An 18,805-nucleotide genomic window follows, 5' to 3' on the forward strand; every position below is an offset into this window, starting at 1 on the left:
AATCTTCAATCATTTGCAGCATTCAGCCACTGTGTGCCTTATGTGAATAGAGTTACAGTGGGTTGCTAAATTTGAAATTAAACTTTAAAAGAAAGTAATTCTTGATTGTGAACGCTGTTCATTTTTCAAGCTACAAGGATTTTGAAAATTTCCTACAACAGAGCAAACTGAGAGATGTAATTTAATCAGAATTTACACTGATACTCATAAATATCAGTTTTTTAAGATTAATTATGCATGCTTGATAATTATGACTATATCGATTTGAGATTTGAAAACAAGTCCAGTCCCACACAGAGGCTGTGTTGAGCTTTCAATAAAATCGACAGCAAGCAAACAAATACAGTACTGTCCAACAGTCTTGAGCCTCCCCTCATTTCTTTATATTTTTCTAGGAAAATATGAAATAGGTACAGATATTTAATGAAACATACAGTATATAATGCAAAACCAGAGTTTTTACAATTTTAATAAGCTTGAAAGTCAATATTTGCTATGACAACCTTTATGCTCCAACACAGCCTGAACTCTCTTAGGCAGTTTTCTTGTAATTTCTTTAACTTGTCTCCAGGAATAGTTCTTGAGGCTGTCTGAAGGATATGCAAAGCTCTTCTGTAGATATTGACTGGCTTTTATTTAATTTTCAGTCAAGATGATCCCACACTGTGGCAATAATATTGACCTCTGGGCTATGGGGAGGCCAAGCCATGACTGATAGTGTACCACTGTGTGTTTATCTATCCAGGTATGCTTTTACTGGAATGGCAGTGTTTTTGGTATCATTGCCATGCTGAAAAATAAAGCCGTTGCTAATTTCCAAATGGTATTGCAAGGTGGGTCAAAATCTGACAGCACTTTTCTATGTGTGTACAGGAATTATGACTACATAATGCACCCATACTACATAATCTGCTGATATCGATGCATTATATATATCATCACTATAAACATAAGAAAACCATGTACAAAACATGATGCAACCATGTGTACATTTGAGCAATTCTGCTGAGCAATAGGTATGGCTTAAATATTGCTCAATGATGAGTGATAGTCTATATTATTCATGGCCATGAGTCATCCCTGATCAACATTATAGACAATGTTCAGCCAATCAGAAGTTGGTATCACAGGCTAATCAATAAGGCTGCAGCCTAGAACTGCTGTAACTATAAAAATACTGGCTCTTTACCTAGAAATTTGGGATTCCCCAGTTTCTCACTATCAGCTACTGCTAGGTGTTCAGTGACCTAATTCAGTTGCTAGATATGGGGAATTCCCACTTTCTCCATTTCAGTCACTAATGGTCAAGTAGGTATAGCCAATCACACAACACAATATGATCACAATTAGGCTAATACCTATCAGGCATGAAAAAGAGGCTGCATATTGTTAGCATATATTATCATAGCATTAGCAGCCTGAAATCCTCCATGCTGTTTACTCTCCACTTCAGATAAAGCCAAAGTGTAAAAAGGATACTAAACATCCAGGAATATAAATATCATGTTCATTTCATTTCATTTCAATTCAATTTTATTTATATAGCGCCAAATCACAACAAGCAGTCACCTCAAGGCGCTTCATATCATAATACAGAGAAAATCCCAACAATCACACGACCCCCTATGAGCAAGCACTTGGCGATGGTGAAAAAGAAAAACTCCCTTTTAACAGAAGAAACCTCTGGCTTCAGTCTCAGGGAGGGGCAGTCATGTGCTGCGACAGGTTGGCAGTGATGGGAGGACGACAGGACAATGCTGCACATCTTTGAAGAATAAAGAACACATATGCCAATTTCATGGCTCAACTCATGGTGGTGTGGAGTCTATAGACTGGAAAGGTAAAACTCTAGCCTGGTTGGACAGACAGACAGATTTCAGGCTTCTCATGCTATGATGTTATTGATATATGTGTTATTGCTGTTGTTAATAATATATGTTTAGTCTATGGCAATAATCAATAGTGTCCAGGGACTATTTATGCAACACAAGATCTACAAGACCAGCACGCACACATTAAAACCTCATGACTTCAAACTCTAGCTTGGATGGACGGACAGCCGGATGGTATGATGACAATATCCTCCCGCTTATTTTGCGCGGGAGGATAAAAGTCTAGAGGGCTACCCGAGGTAATTATTTATTTTTATTTGTGCAGTGTAACAATGTTATAGATTAAAAAAATTGGAAAGATGCAGAAAAGACGCAGTATAAATTGGCCTGACTAATTTTGTCCCTGTAAATTCTTTTGAATATGCAGTGAAATGAACAAACAAAAACAAAAAACAAATTTGTGACAGCATCCCTATCACACCTGTTATCAACTACTGTGTCTGGCTATAAAATTAGGTTTTGTGTTCTTTCGGGCAGGTTATTATTCTCTATCTGCTAATAACCAGGCTTGAAGTCGAAATTATGAAGCATAAATATGCATACAAGCATATTCCAACATTGTAGGACATCACAAGCACTTTTTGTGCCGTGTGTAGTAATCTAGGCCACAGACAGAGAAAAAAACAAACTGTCCTTTTTTTATGTAGAGGCCTTATGATGCAGATCGGTAAAGCACTCCAGTTATGACCTTTTCAATACATCTCCCATACATATTAACCTTGTAGGTATGACGGGAAGTTGTGGGTGGGCTGAACTGGCAATGACTGTCCTTCAGGGATGAATGTTGTGGGTGTCAGGTGTGGGTGTGTATATGTGGAGGGGGAGGTGCACAGCTGCTATTAGCTTCACTACTGAATGGATTCCATCAGCAGACTGATAGACTGAAGAAAGGAAACAGTGTGATTCATTTACTCCAGCTCCCACTCAGAGCTGAAAAGTCAAAACACATGGACTGAATAGTTATGGAATATCACAGCTCTGATGGCCCAATGCCAGGCATCATCACTCAAAAAAACAAAGACAAAAACAAAAACAGGGAATTGTTTATATGTATCCTGAGAACAGGAATCAGAGATTTTCTAAATCTGTAATATGAGTGTTTATAGACTTTAATGGGCCTTTTGATGGGGCAGCAGATAATGGACTTTTGCTTTGACAATTACACACACAATTTGATACTTTTCTCTCTTTTTTCAAGAACAGGTTGCAACCATGTATTTTGAAAAGCATTTCTTTAGTATGGATCCAACTACTAACATTTCAAAGACTTTAGCTGAAGTATTGCTTTAATTTAAACCTTTGTTAAGCCAGAAAACCAAACAAACAAAATCTGTAAGTAATGTATTATATAAAGTATAAATTTACAACAGAGCTTCAAAGTGAACTGCTTGTGTGCATGGTCAGTAAGAAAACTGGACGTCTGAGTATCGGTAGACAGATGTATGATAACGGTAATAAGTTTTGGATAAAGCAAAACAATTGTTTCGATGGCGAACAATCTCACATGAGTCATTACGTCTGATGCTATCTCTCTGTCTGGTTATATAAAAGCTAAGGGATATGAGGTCATTTTAAGGACAGGTGCACCCCGTGATGCCGACACTGCTTTCTTGTCATGCTCCTATATTGCAAGGTGATATTGTCTCTGTAGACACTGAGAGACATTCAGCAGTGAGACCATGATCATCAGGTTGAAGTCAAATGGCTTCCATCACTTCCTCACTCAGCAGATGTGAACATCACTGAGCTTTTATGGGACATCCTGGAGAGCAGAGTGCAAAGTGGATTTCAACCTCCTTCATCCCTCAAAGCTTTCCTTCTTCAGTAAGCGGTAAACATCCAATTACTTACAGTCAAGAACTTGTAAGGCAACCCTCCACGAGGGACTTAAACTACTCCAAAGGGTGGTCCTACTCCCTTATTAGGCACTTCATGTTCAAAGACTGTTAAAGATTTCCACCCTTTAAAAAATATTTTCCAAGACATTTTCAACAGCCCAAAGACTTAAGTCTCTCTTTGTAGAAATCTTTTTCAAAATACCGATAACACATTTAGTCTATGGCAATAACCGAGTGTGTCCAGGGGTTACTTCTGCAATATAAGATCTGCAAGAACACCATGCACGCATTAAATCCTCATGGCTTCAAACTCTAGCAATCCCTGCAGATTGCTGTTAAACTAAGTGCACTACTCCTGGAAAAATACCCAGGACCCTATACCAGCTGATGCTTGGTGAGATGTGGGATAAAAATCACCAAAAATACAGCTCTTTGGACCAACTGAAGAAACTGGAAAATCTATAATATTTGTTTTTTGTTTTAAAAAGAAAGCTCAAATAAAAAACTGAACTTCAAATGCAACAGAATAATAGTTTTTTTTAAATTCATGATCCAATCATGATCAAGTCATGATGCCTGTGGTTTGACGCCTTATTCATCCCCTCTAAGAACCAACCTGTGGTTTTGGAGAGTCCAAACTCCTCTTCTAAGTGCCTTTATTCTAATGGAAATGATTTTGTTCATATAATCATTGCAATCACATTTTCAGATATTCCAAAAGTATCTCATGTTTTCTCCACTGCTAATGCTGGCTGAAGCAATCCTCCCCTTCACCATTTAATTAATCTAACAATGCGGTAAACAGAAATGCCCTGAATGAACATCAACATTCGGTGTGGCCACCCTTTGCTTTTGAATGAGCACAAATGCTCCTCTGCACACTCACCAACATTTTTTTTCAGGGCTCTTGGCAGTTAGGTTATTCCAGGAGTCTTGGAGTCGTGCAGTTCTTCTATTGATTTAGATGGCCTCAGCTGCATCTGTTTTTCCATATAATCCCAGACTGACTCAGTGACATTGAGATCAGGATTCTGTGTGGGCAAAACCATCTGTTGCACGTCTTGTCACTGAAGACGATTCTTTAGGACACTTACATGAGTTATGAATCTGGGACCAACTCTTATGTATCACACAATACAATCAGAGATGTTACTGTGTGATACACAAGAGTCCAAACACTGAAAGGGCATAAACAGCAGACAGCGTGCACCGCAGTAGCCCACTTTATCCAGTGGGATGTAACTACACATAAATCTGTTATAGAAACCTACAAATGACTTGAATCCAAAAAGCCTTTTTAAGCTGCAGCACTGAATTATTTTATCACTGCAGAATGTTAAACTGTGAAACTGTGAATCAAAGATGAAGATGATTTTTGAGGAAAAACAATGTGCCATATGGTGCTGTTGTAAAGCATATGTTGTATCCACAGAAATATATGAGTTGCATTATACATTTTACTGCTTTTCTTTCAAAAATAATGCTTGAGTCAATACACTGCGCAGAGTACATCTGTATCTCTACATTAGGAGCTACTGTATAAACGCCTACTTACATTAGTCTTCTCCTTAGCGACTTAGAGAGTCAGAGCTTATTCTCCTCAGTGCAGTAATTGGCTGGTCATGTCAGGAAGACACAGTGAGAAATTGACAACGAACAGAAAATTCCTCCCTCCTGTTGTGATCATCCGCTACTCATTCGCTGAATATTGAAAATAACACATTAAAGAACATTACATTAAAGCACTTCACTGAAACCAATGTGACTCAATTTTAATGGCACACTGCTCACTCATAAGAGCCAATACTTGATAGGTATTATTATAAATTAGCTGTGCATGCATAACAGCACGGTGGTGTGTGACTAGGGGTGGAGGTGGGGGGGACTCCTGTCTTTGAAAATACAGCTCACAGCTTTTACTTGTAATAAGGTGCTGTCTCACCGCAGTGTGATAAGACATTCATATATGTGGAGCGTGTGATAAAGTGTTAAAAAAGTATCCGAAAACTGCCAAGTAATCTCCGGGTTATCGATTTTTACACCAAAATATTTACTGGTTTTAATACAAGGGTGGGCGCCGCTGTAACTAAATCATGTTTCCACAATCACGTGGGGCCCTGGAGGGGACGATCAATACTTTTATCACATCCTACATTTGCTAAAGCAGGCCAATGTAGAAGTCAGTGCAGCTGGTGTCACAGGTTATGAGACTCTTGCTAAGCAGCACCCTATTTTTAAATATATATGAGGCAGAATTCACAGTGACAGAAGAAGCGCTCCTGAGAGTGAGGCCTCAGTGGCACATGAACACAGGGTGATTGAGCAAGTCACTTAAAGGTCCAGTCACTCACATCTGAGTGGACACTGACCCCAGCGCACCACCGGAGCTCTTGAGAGGACGTGCAAGGAGAAGGTGGGCTGCCCTGTACATCCACAACCCTCCCAAGTGGGGTGGAATTTCTGTCTGCATCAATTATTCAAGAACCATCTTAGATAACACTCATGGGGAGGATGGATGAGGTCTATTTCTGTATAGTACTTCATAAGGATGAAGACAGGAGGCATTTTTTATTTTATGTGCTGGTGCTTCAGACACTGGATAACCAGTTTCCTCCTATGAGCAACTAAGGTAAAACCATTTTATGCATTAGAAAAATGCTCAATGCACTCCAGATTCTTTTCTCTTCTGACAACGTTCCTAGATGTCAGCACTTTGTTGAAGATTAATTTCCTGTCTCAAAAGAAACGTAACGTGCAGTAGGTGTTGCCAAGAGGGGCTGGTACAAAGGTGACAAAAGCCTTAGAAACCTCACTCTTTTTGCTGTCCACCCCAAGCAACAACAACAACAAAAAAATCTCATCTTGTCTTTTGGGGTTTCTGGGTCTCACAGGTGGTGCAACCAGGCTAGGAAAACAGCTTTTGCAGGTATGTGGCAGTTGAAGGATTTTCTGCACACACCCTATAAGGTACAACATGTCACAATGCACAAAAGTGTGTCACATGCACTTGTGACCACTCAAACTCTCCATGCAGTAGCAAATTTGTATCCTGCACTTTACATAGCCCCTTACTAGCAAAGGTGTAAAAACTAACAATATTAGTAACTGTGACATAACAGCGAGTCATCTGTACACGACTGTTGCGTCACAGACAGCTTTGATGTTATTGGCAGCTTACAAGAGCGAGGATAAGAAAACAAAAAAAGCTCATGATTTCTCATCCCTCTCTCTCTAATGCACTTTCTAAAAATGTCCTCTTTCTAGTAATAATGATCATTTCTAATGCAATGTATAATTAGAAGATATAATGCAACTTATAATGGATGGTAAGTATTTTATTTTTCTTGTATCACGCCTTCAGAGCAAAAGTTTGGGATCATGCACCCCAGGAAAGAGCACATGTGCTTTTCACGAGGAGATTTTTAATATTTTACGTCATACTTATTAACAGCATATGCTTCCAATAATCCTGAAAAACGATTCTATGTGAGATCCCATTTCTCTGGATAGAAAGTGTATTTGCTGATGGAATGTAAATGCCAGACATTCCCTGGGCTAGCAAAGTTGGCATGACAGTAACACTATTTGTGAGTTTGAATCCACTTGAGCAGATGTTTTGAGCAGCTGGGCTTGCTACAGTGGACCGACTGCATACACACCTCATCGCTGACCAAGTATATACCATGTGCTCATTTTCTCACGTAAAGCCTGTTAAGACAGAGGTGTATCAGGAGATTTTATGTTTCTAATAATACCTCATGGCAGGCGTTTGCTCTGCAATGCACAGCATGTTTGCCACACATACACAGAAAAAAATCCATTGTTTTAAATGTAAGACATGCCCGGCTGTTGTTCTCTAAGAGTCCTTGGAACTTTACTTGAGCATTTACTGAATGCTGACAGCTGCGAAAGACTGGATTATTTTGTGTTTTTTAAAATTTGAACAATACACTGGAGTTCTTTTAAACTTCATTTAAACACCTTAATTCATGTGCAGGAAATTTAATAATGTACTGATACATAATATTGTATTTGTTTGAATATAAACTAAATGATCTTTTTTAATTAAGGAGATTGAGCCTCTTAATTGGAACCATAATTTCAGATCCAATTATTATCCAATTACAAGTTGCAACAAACTGTGAGTCTGACTTACATTTTCCTCCAAGGTAAAAGGTACAAAGTGGAGAAGGGCTCAAAACATGCCAACCATGACATTCTCCAGAGATCTGGCATCAGATTTGGTAACAAACAAAAGTCATGTCTACTATTTTTGTAACTTTAAAAATTTGGGGGAATGGGTTTAGAAAATCTACAACTGTGAGATGTTAGACTTCATACTGACGCACGATGTGTGTGTGTGTTCACACGGTGCTCTGTCTACAAATTGGCGGATCTGCAACATTTGATTGTGACACGCTATCTTCTATGTGTACACCATTATTTCAGTCACACTCTGGCTTTTTGTGTTTCGGTCTTGAGCACTGGCTGTGATGCAGTGCTGAGACACACGGGGACGTATACTGGGGGTCATGTGTGACCTGGAGTGGTCCCTGGTGAACACGGTTCTACTACACTGGTCCTGTCAGTCAAATACCCAGTCAGTCAGTCGAATAGAACTGCGAGAGAGAGTGAAGACACACACCAAAGAGAAGGAGCGCCACTGAACGGCAGTAAGGCGAGTATTCCCCCCCCAGCCAATTACAATTCACAAAACCACTTAAATGATGCAGGATTTCTTAAGAGGCCTGCAGGGTGGAGCTGCGTGAAGGAGGACCTAATGTCACACTTACTACACTGAGAATGCTTCCTGTCAATTATCATAAGTTACATGATGACTTAGAAAACTGCTGCTGAACTCCAAAGAGCTCTGAGCTTTGACCATATTACTGGTGTAAATAAAACAAGCATCACTGGCACTCTATGGAAGGTGTTAATCCCTGACTAATGAACTCGGCCTCTGCCAGTAGCTTCCCTGTTGGATCCCTGGACATCTCTACCTGCGTGTGTGTGTGTGTGTGTGTGTGTGTGTGTGTGTGTGTGTGTGTGTGTGTGTGTGTGTGTTAGGGGATTCAGAAAGAGAGGGACAGGCTCCACTCTCCCGTCCCTCAGCCTGACAGGCAGAACTCAGCCACACAATTTCACGGTTTGTGGGCAGTACACACCACTGCTTTCACATCCCTGAGACCCAGAGACCCACAGAGTGTATGTGTGTGTGCGTGTGTGTGTGTGTGTGTGTGTGTGTGTGTGTGTGTGTGTGTGTGTGTGTGTGTGCTAGCCTGTGCATATGAACACGAACACACACACACACTCACACACACCAGCTGTGCTATTAATACTAGGGAAAGAAGAAATCAAATATTAATCCTTCGACGTCCACCTGGAATTGAAAAAAAAAAAAAAATTGCGTGGACTTACCATTTTGTTATTGATTTCATGAAAATGAATTTCACAGACTTTCTCTACGATGTCTTCACTGTCAAATGTTATGAAACCAAATCCTATGTAGAGAGAAACAGAAGAGGGAGGGGGAGAGAAACAAGAAGAGGATGAGTTAGTGGAGACCCTTCACAAAACATCAGTAACTAAAAGAAAATGCACCTCAAGATGGAATATTATCATGAGCCACATCCAGAAACTATGCAAGCACATCTGTGGAGATTGGCTTGGGCATGGAAAAGAACAAGTGAACAAGACAGACATTGTCCTCTTTAAATCAGGAATATGATGAAATCTGCCACATTATTAAGGGCACTCAAGGACCTCTTCTACAAAGAGAAGATGGAAAAACAGCACAAAGCTCATTTAATGAGATTCAGGGAGCTAGGGCCCAGCATCTGAATTTCATTAAATGCATTTTGTGTTCTTTTTATTGAAATCTCACTGTATAACAAGCCCTCATTTTTATGTTAATACAGGCCTTAGAATGAATGTGTCGTTGACAGCGGGATTTTCATGCCATATTTATAAGATAAAAGCTTAACCCCTCTTTTTAAAAAAAAAAAAAAAAAGAGAGAGACAAGATGGTTTTAGACTTTTGAACACAAGTGGATTGCAGTGCTCTCCTCTGTGTTTTGATGGCGATACACAAAGCAATCTAGCATCTGTATAGCTAGGACTGAAAGGAAAACATATTCTATTACTTTTTCAAAAGTGAAACTGTTAGTGAATAAAGCAGTACGAGGGACTGAAAGGACATGAGCTTCTTTTTTAAAAAACAGCAAAAAAAACCCTGACAAAATAAAATCACCACAGATTGAGCTTAAACAGCCGCTACTATAAACACCGCGCCATCTCACCGACACACTCCACACACAGCACCATCAATCTAATATCGTATATGCTAGATTACAGAGTAAAAACAGCCGTCTACCTAATGTGAGAAGAGACTAATACGCCGATGTGAAACAACAGTTGTTCCTCGAGTGAGCCGGATGAACGTGAAGACAAATCCATGTCTTCAGGCATCAGCTCAGTCATCATCCACTTCACAGGACAAATCTCAAGGTCAAGGACTCGAGGGGAAGCTATTCAGAGCCGAGTTTCCTGCACATCTGCACATGTTCGCTTTACCAACACATACTATACAACAGGGTGCACAAACAAGAGATTTGTCAACCATCAGAGAATTTGTTGTATTTATTATACTGAGTTGGTTTATCCTTTAATATATCTTGCTGTTTTGGGCCTTTGGTGGCTATGCTGCAAATCGATGAGCAGCACCACTTTCTGGCAGTATTGGATTTGCAGGATTTTTGAATCAATGTGATTAAACACCTTTATTCGTCAGGTATTTAAAGCAAAGAAAAAAAAACAAAAACAATTCCTATTTGGTTAGTTTCAGGTTGATAATAATATTTTACCTTATACTTTATCCATATCACCCGTTCCTATGTGTGCTGTTTTGCAAATATTTAGTCGCTTAAGCATCATCATGTTCACATCTTTGTGGGAATTTGAATGAAAATGAAGTATATTATAGGACATTAGCACCCTAAGCTGCTTATTTTATTACTTTATCAGATCATCCAGTAAAACACAGATTTCTTTGTGAAGAAGTGTTCATGCTACTTACTATAGTAGGCAGCCTATCACAAACACTGACATTTATAGTTCTGTCATGAAGTCTTTATCTCTCACTCACATTTTCCTTGTCTGCTCCTCCTTTAGTTCCTCCTCCATAAATAACAAAAGATTCTCCTAAAGCTTCTCTTTTAACACAAGCAAGAACATATCAAAACAGCCTTGTCAAAAGAGGGTTGGAAACCCTGTGCGAACTGATTAAATACGGACAACATTGAATCTAATGAGATCTTATGAGACAGAATATGAATATCCACTGAGACATCTCTAAACTGAGTTGTAGCGAGAGGATGCGGGAGGCAGGGAGCAGGTGATGACGACAGGCAGAAACAGGGGGAGGGGAGAAGCACCTTCTTCTCCTGCTCACCCCACCTTCACGGCAGCACAAGGAGCACTTTTGACAACCAACAAATCAACCGCCAGAAGTAATTTGTCATGGAGGTCTGTAGGTAGTGGGAGTGGAGTCTAGAGGAACAAGGATGGAAAGGGAAAAGGAAAAGGTGGAGATGAAAGTAGAGAGGGGGTGGGGAGAAAGACAGAAAAAGTGACAAGGAAAGAGGTTAACACACATGGCCCCTGTCGCCACACTCCTTCCTGCTGCTACAGGCAGCTCCTCCATCAACTGACAGGACATTTTCCACTGCACTATTATATCCACTGGGGTCAGGGCCAAGCCCACCACCACGGATACCACCAGCAGGGTCCTTCCACCCATGACTGGATCTGTTTAAATGAAAAAAAAGAAGAAGACATTTGGCTGTAGTGTTAACTACTGCTGGAACGCACCTTCACACTCACAATACACAACAAACATCCGCATTTTTCTGGCTCCTCGGCTCGGCACACACCTCCTTTATCAGTCCCCTGTGTACTTTGTGAACCTCTGTCCCTTGCCATTGCAGTGCAGCTCTTTGCTCTACTATCCCATTTTACAGACCTTACAGACAATTACAGGGCACAAAATAGCAGTAACAGAAATATTCCTTTCTCCCATCCTCCTTCTGCAGGGTGTCAGCAGAGCGAGACTGTCCTCATGTATCCAGGCCATTCTTCCTCCAACTATCCACACATAGCAGGAGGCTGACCCCCACAAAACTATTAAAGACTGTCAGCATTGATAGACACAAGCAGAGACGTGCCAACATCCTCACACTGAAGAATCTTCCCACAGCTTAAACAATATCCTGTAAATGAAAACACATGGATGCCTTATAGAAAGGCTGATAATAGGTGTTATGTGGCCACTGGCTGAGGCCTCTTGGCTGCACTTGCTCACACTTATTAGCCAGAACTGGGCTTGGCTTCATCTCGCCGCTCCGCAGAACCGGCAGGGAGCCTACTTTCACAGCCATTTACCAGCTTCATCATACTCAGTCTTTATTTCACACTCAGTGCAGGTTTCTCTGCTTCTGTTGCTCTGATGCCTTTCACCCGCCCCAACCCAACTGGCCCCTCCAAGCCTGGGAAAACTTGTAAATTCAAGCAGAAATGTTGGCTTTGACTTCTTTGACTTTTAAAGTGGCATTTAAATGCTTTACAAATTGGAAATAGCCACAAAAGGCTACTAACAGAAAAAAAATGTATGCTCATTTTTTAAATGTTTCTGAAATGCAAAAGCTGCAGTAGTGGGGATAATATTACTATTTTACTTTACCTCATTGTGTTAAAGATTTGTGAGAGCACGAACATGCAAGAAGCAGAGATAAGGGTAACATTAATTTACAGCTGCTATGTATAGCAGCCATAGTGCAACTCCCTGATGACTCATGAGAATGCAAAGCACATATGTATCATAAGGTATACACCTAGAGCTCATTACACCTTTCTAGGTCAATATTAAGCACAAATGAACCAAAAGACACAAAGGTTCTTAGCTAAGAGGTGTGCAGGGCTCTTCCTTGCAGACAGTGGAACACTGTTTAAACTACTGGTGAACATTGTACACGTTAAGTACTTTCAATACATCTAACCACTTAGCAAAAAATGAAAGCTTATAAACATGTACTTCCAATGCTTTCACAGTAGGGGCTGTAATATTGCTGCTTATGCATCTAATGAGAGGAGCCTGCTGCTGAGCAGCTCTCACTGTCACCACAAAGCTAAGGAACCTGGAGGAAGTGAGGTTCATGTCTGCTGGGATGCAGCATGAATGGAATACACAGACACAAACAGAGAGGACAAACACACACACACACACACACACACACACACACACACACACACACACACACACACACACACACACACACACACACACACACACACAGCTGTACCCACCTGGAGCTAAACTGTTCCACCTATTTCCCAACTTTAGAAAAAGTATATTTTATCTTGTGCCATATTTTTTATACTTTACCACTGAACTGGTAGTTGTGCCCTAATTATACTTGATGGAACCTTCACCTGTCCAGGCATGAGTAAATCTACAGAAAGCCCCAGCACTGTCTGCTTATATAGTGTATCCTCCAAGCCCAATCTTCTTGTAATGCAGAGAAGCAGACAGAGGCAGTCCGAACACCCACGGCACAGTTAGAGTCCTTTGATCAGTATTTCCGTCTGCTATTACCAGAGATCCAGAGCCCCGGGCATTAATCCCCTGTTTAATACAGTTAACACCATGAACTCTCTAACAGCACAGGGCACATATAGCTGAGAAGAGCGAATAGAGAATGAACAAATTTGAGAAAATAATGTGAATGGAAAGAGATATTTTTCTTTTAAAAACTCCTGAAAACATTATACAGAAAAAAAAATGTACAAAATATGAATGTTTACTGATGAGTGCACTGCTGTTGGAAAGGGTCTAGTCACAGTCTAAGTAGAGTCTAAGTATATTCCATTATGTACTTATAAATATACGACTTAGATGACCATGTTTACATCATATCTCTGCAGATGTCCACCAGAACATATTAAAGAATCCACCTATGAGCGTGTCTTTTACACCCACAGTAAATACATCTTTCCTTTTAGCAATAAAATCTACAATTATCTGCAGTAAATGCAATTATAAGCTTTTGTTATTGGTTAACAGATAGATAAACACACACAGAGAAATAGAAAGACAAACACAAAGAGTTATTACAGGTCCCTTAGGCATACCCAGATTCCCTAGTCACAAGTCAAGACACCAGATGATAAAAATCCAAAACAAATAAATATGACTGCTTTGATGCCTATGAGTCTGTGGGGAACAGTGAAGACGCCCAATGTAAAATTAATCCCAGAAGTGCACCACAGAGTGAGCCACTGCACTGTTTCAGACAACAGTCAAAAGATAAGGCTGATAAGAAGTTGTTGGTTTAGCTGTAAGATTGCAACCTGAATGCATCATGGTACATTTCTTGATGCTTTTACTCTTTGTTGTATTGTACTGTGCGCATATGAACATCACATTCAAAGTGGTCATTAAGAGAAAAAAAAGGATTTTAAGAAAAGCCTAAAAGTGACAAAACCATTTTTAAGTGTAACAAACAGTAAGTCGTACTGAAAGCACAGGGTGATCACATACGTTCTTGTGGATTTTATTATTTCATTTATTTATTATTATGTATTTTACTATTTTTACTAGGTAATAATTGAACTAATTAGCTACTTACAACTTCAATGTGTAATAATGCCATAAACTGCACCATTTCTAATGTGAACTGCATAGGTTTAATTTGTTGAGAAGTTCCATTTGAAAGCTGAGCTCCTTCAGCAAAATCATGATTAAAAAAAAAAAAAAAGAAGAAAATATGCCAATTACAATGAAATGCTTTGTGTAGGTGTGTAAATGCAACAGCCCCCTCGAGACTTCACCGATGCAAATCTCTCTTTGGACCTTGTCTGCACAGTGTGCAGTGTGTCAACCCTCCATCTGAGCAAAAAATAAAGGTGATGATTACTGCACTCTATGTGTAGGTGGCTGTATGAGAGGGCATCAGGTGGTAGAAGAACTAGCTTAAAATTGAGCCACAATTATCACATACGGTGTTCAGTTCCATGTGTTGTTAGTAAAAGTTCTCAGGCTGTAAAATGCTGTAACTTATTAGTTTATACGACATTTAAAAGGACATCTACTGATTACTGAGAAATGTCACAAAGGAGCTTTCAACGGTAGAATGAAATAAAGCAAGAGGCCAGAAAACAATTAGATAAAAGCAATGCGACTATAAATTGATGTAATTAGATTTCAATATGATTGCGGCTTTCTTCACGCTTGGCCTTTATCATTTTATGGCGCTCAGATGACTTTGTAGCACCACTTGTTTGGATTGTTTTTATATTCTGGTCTGATCAATTACATTTCTCCATTAATCTTGACTCCTGGAAACTGCAGATAGAAAATACAACTCGTAACATCGATAAACAGGTTATGGAACTAAAAATAAATGAAGACATAAATACCAGCTTTTCATCAAATTAAGAAAATAATGCTGCACCACAGCAGACATACCGCCCTTGGGATATAGTAGCATTATTTAAACCTAAAAACTAGGATGTGACTAGCAAATGGATGGATGGATCTACAGTATGCATTTAACAAATGTTTACAGTGACAATATGCCTGCTTCCTCTGCATTTTCTGCAGAGCAACTGGGCTCAGCATGCATGCTGAGGGAACTAGTTTGTCTGTGCCTCTATGTAGGTCAGCTTTCTGAGTTGGCCATCAATTTCTACTGTCCTACTTAAAGAGACACTCTATCTCCATACAAACACATGCACAGACATGAATACACAACATTTGTAACACTTGGATTACATATGAGGACCGTAACCTGGACTTCTACCATGCCATCGATTTATGCTTTAGTCACACAAACACGTTCAAACATTATCCCTAATTGTTACTGTAACACATATCAACGCTAATTTGTTTTGTCAGTAAATGCTTACTTGTAGCTTGGTCAGTGGTAATGGCAATCTCAGCAGAAACACAAAGTGTGCATCGGTGCAATGAATCCAGCTCTCGTCATCTCTTCAAACACTCAAGAAAGACTCTCATTAGTGCCAAACAATATACCTATAAGAGTTTCTCTCTGCCTATATGATCACAAAGCTGTTCTAACAACAACTGAATGGAAGCAATTATCTACAGAGAAGGCAACTAACTTCCCCTTTACCCACTCGCTTGCACCAAGACAGCAGAATAAAAGCAGCACGCTATAAAAAGAGCTAAAAGGAGCAAAGAAGAAAAGTATTTTGATTATTTTATTCTGGTGGAGTGTGAATAAGGATTTCACTGAAATAAAAAGGCGCACGGTTTACTGATATATGGCCAACCACACTGTAAAGTAACTGATTACAGCAGTGACACTTTTACCCAAAGGTGAGGCGTCAGAGAGCTAAACTTGTTCACAAGTGTCTGGGTTGATAGATGGAGAGAAAACCTGACAAAGACCTTCAGTCCATTTCAGTCCATCACAGCCTCAGAGCAGGACTTCACCAGAGGACTGAGCAACCTTCTGGAAATGTGACAGCATCTTTGCGGTACAAACAGGTGAGAAATCCTTCTCTACAGGTGATTTCGATACTGACTATTTATAAAACTCAGTCTGTTCTTCATCTAAGTCATGATTACAAACATAATCCAACAAAACTGATCACAGTTTTACTTTTCACGTGTTTACTGAACACAGTGAGTAACCACTCAATGCGTTACAGTGAACTCTTGATTTTAGTAACTTCCAGACTTATTTGCAACCTCAATCAGCTACTTGGTAGCAGGGCTGGGCGATAAAATTATCAAGATAACTTTAACTTCTCCTCAATAGAAATACGAGATATGGTCAATATAAAGTTGAAAGAATTAATTCCATCATTAATTTTAGAGACGGCACAAAAGAACGAGAATAGAGTCAGAGCCACGTCAGGTTAGGTTTGATACACACAGCGTAGGAGGAGCGGCCGGCAGCAGCACGTGTGCTAATGTTTGGGTTACTGCAGCTGTATACATATTAGTACGTTATTAGTGTCAGCGATAAACCCCTCTGTCGTTTCGGCAGTGTGTTTTGGGTCATTATCTTGCTGCATGATGAATGATCTCCCAACCAGTTTGGTTGCATCTTTCTTTAAATTGACAGAAAAATGTTTCTGTAGACGTCCGAGATCATTGCACTGCTGGCATCATGCGTGACATCATCAGCCCATCCCAGAAGAAGCCATCCAAGCCCAAACCATGACATTACCTCCACTGTGTTTCACAGATGACTTCATTGTTGTTTGGGATCATGAGCAGATCCTTTCTTTCTCCAAACATTAGCCTTTCCATCACCTTGGTAAAGGTTCACCTTTATCTCATCAGTCCATAAAACTTTTCTAAGGCTTGTCTCTGTATTTCTTGGCAAATTCCAGCCTGGCCTTCCTGTTCTTCTTGCTAATTAGTGGTTTGAATCTTCTGCTGAAGCATCCATACTTTTCTTTATGAAGTCTGCTGTGGACAGCAGATTGTGATACCTTCACTGCTGCCCTCTGGAGGATGTCATTAACAGTTGTTTTAGGGTCTTTCTTTTCTTACACAGAATGTCATCAACTGCTGTTAGCAGTGCTAGGTTAACATGGTTATATGATCCAGCCCACATACAATGGTTCATGTTCTGTATTAAAATACTGCAGGACCGCACTCCTTCGCACTGATGTTTTCTGTCGTACTTTACAACATTGCTTGTTTACAACTTCCAGTCTCAGAGCCACAGAGGCGCCACACTTCTGCCTCGTCTCCTCAACTGGAACACCATGCTCCAACTAGCAACGTGGTCAATAACGACAGGAAAAGTGCATCTGTTTGTGTGTTACTGTTTGTCTTTAAATGTGACTTAGCTGGACATTTTCTGAAACTGAAAGATGAGTACATAGTCGGTAGACTCACAGGCAACTAGTACTGCAAAATTCTTTTACATTTTGTCATGAGTACCACTGTTGGCCAAGAGTGATTTATCAGCACACACTCAAATGAATGTACAGTAAATGTAAAATAATTGTATTGGCACACATGTCCCAGCACTCTGAAATGGTGATTATGGTGTTAAAGTAGAGCTTTGTGTTGTTTTTCCACTTGTGATAACATGGTCATGCATTCCATGTAACCCAGAAATGTCGAATAATGCTACCTGAGATTTAGATTCTGACAGGTGGGCTGGACTGTAGAAACACATGGCAGTAACAGAGAGCATAACACACAGAGTAACTATTTTTGCAGACGCAATTAGGTCATGAGCTACTGGGGCTGGTTCCCAAAAAGCTCAGTCCATTTAGAAAAACTACTCTCTAGATCTCTCTCTTTTACTCTTGTCATTTATAATATCTCACAACAAATGTTCTCTTGAAAGTGGGTGTGTGGATGAAAACTGGGTTAGCTGCAACAAGTAGATTTACCCTACAGCCATACAGCATTTTAATGGATCAACACTTGTAAGATGTATCTGCATGCAAATTCACCACTACAAATTTAAAAAAAAAAAACTATGGCAAACAAAAAATATATTAAATCTTCAGAAAGACCAAACCCAAAAGAGATCCAAGGGCAGTCAAGTGAAAACAGGGAATGACTGAAAGTGCCACTGACAAATACACCAAATACAGCAAGCGGTCCAATACTACGATGATGCACCATAAAAAATAACAAGCAGCAGTGGCTGTAGACCTGTAGACTTTAGCATACCTGGAATATCCTTTTAATATCTTACTTCCATAAACCAAATGCAATCACAGTATACAGGTGTTTTTCAACTCAGCGAGTCAACAAAACTTTGCCAAATCTAGTTGAGAACCAGTCCATATGATTATTATAGAGCATCATCATCATCAGAAGTCGTAGCACTTTTCTACTCGATTTGAGCACTCAAAGTGCTTTTTCACTATAAAACTCATTCACCCATTCACAGAAGCATACACTCTGATGGATGCTTTGGGAACGACTTGGGGATCAGTATACTTCGACATGCAGAAGTCATGGGAAGCAGGGATTGAACCACCAACCTTCTAATTAGTAGAGGAACTTTACTTGCTGAG

General features: G+C 39.8%; 1 protein-coding gene across 4 annotated transcripts in view; it reads right to left on the minus strand.

Moving 5' to 3' along the window:
• msi2b (musashi RNA-binding protein 2b) overlaps positions 1–18,805 on the minus strand; it is a 262,689-nt gene that overhangs the window by 70,964 nt on the left and 172,920 nt on the right. For all 4 annotated transcript variants that reach the window (XM_030746351.1, XM_030746352.1, XM_030746354.1 and 1 more), the window contains exon 8: positions 9,149–9,231. In XM_030746351.1, the coding sequence (XP_030602211.1) occupies positions 9,149–9,231 (83 nt within the window). The remainder of the gene's footprint in view (positions 1–9,148; positions 9,232–18,805) is intronic.

Source organism: Archocentrus centrarchus, chromosome 14 (assembly GCF_007364275.1).
Source record: "Archocentrus centrarchus isolate MPI-CPG fArcCen1 chromosome 14, fArcCen1, whole genome shotgun sequence".
NCBI lineage: Eukaryota > Metazoa > Chordata > Actinopteri > Cichliformes > Cichlidae > Archocentrus > Archocentrus centrarchus.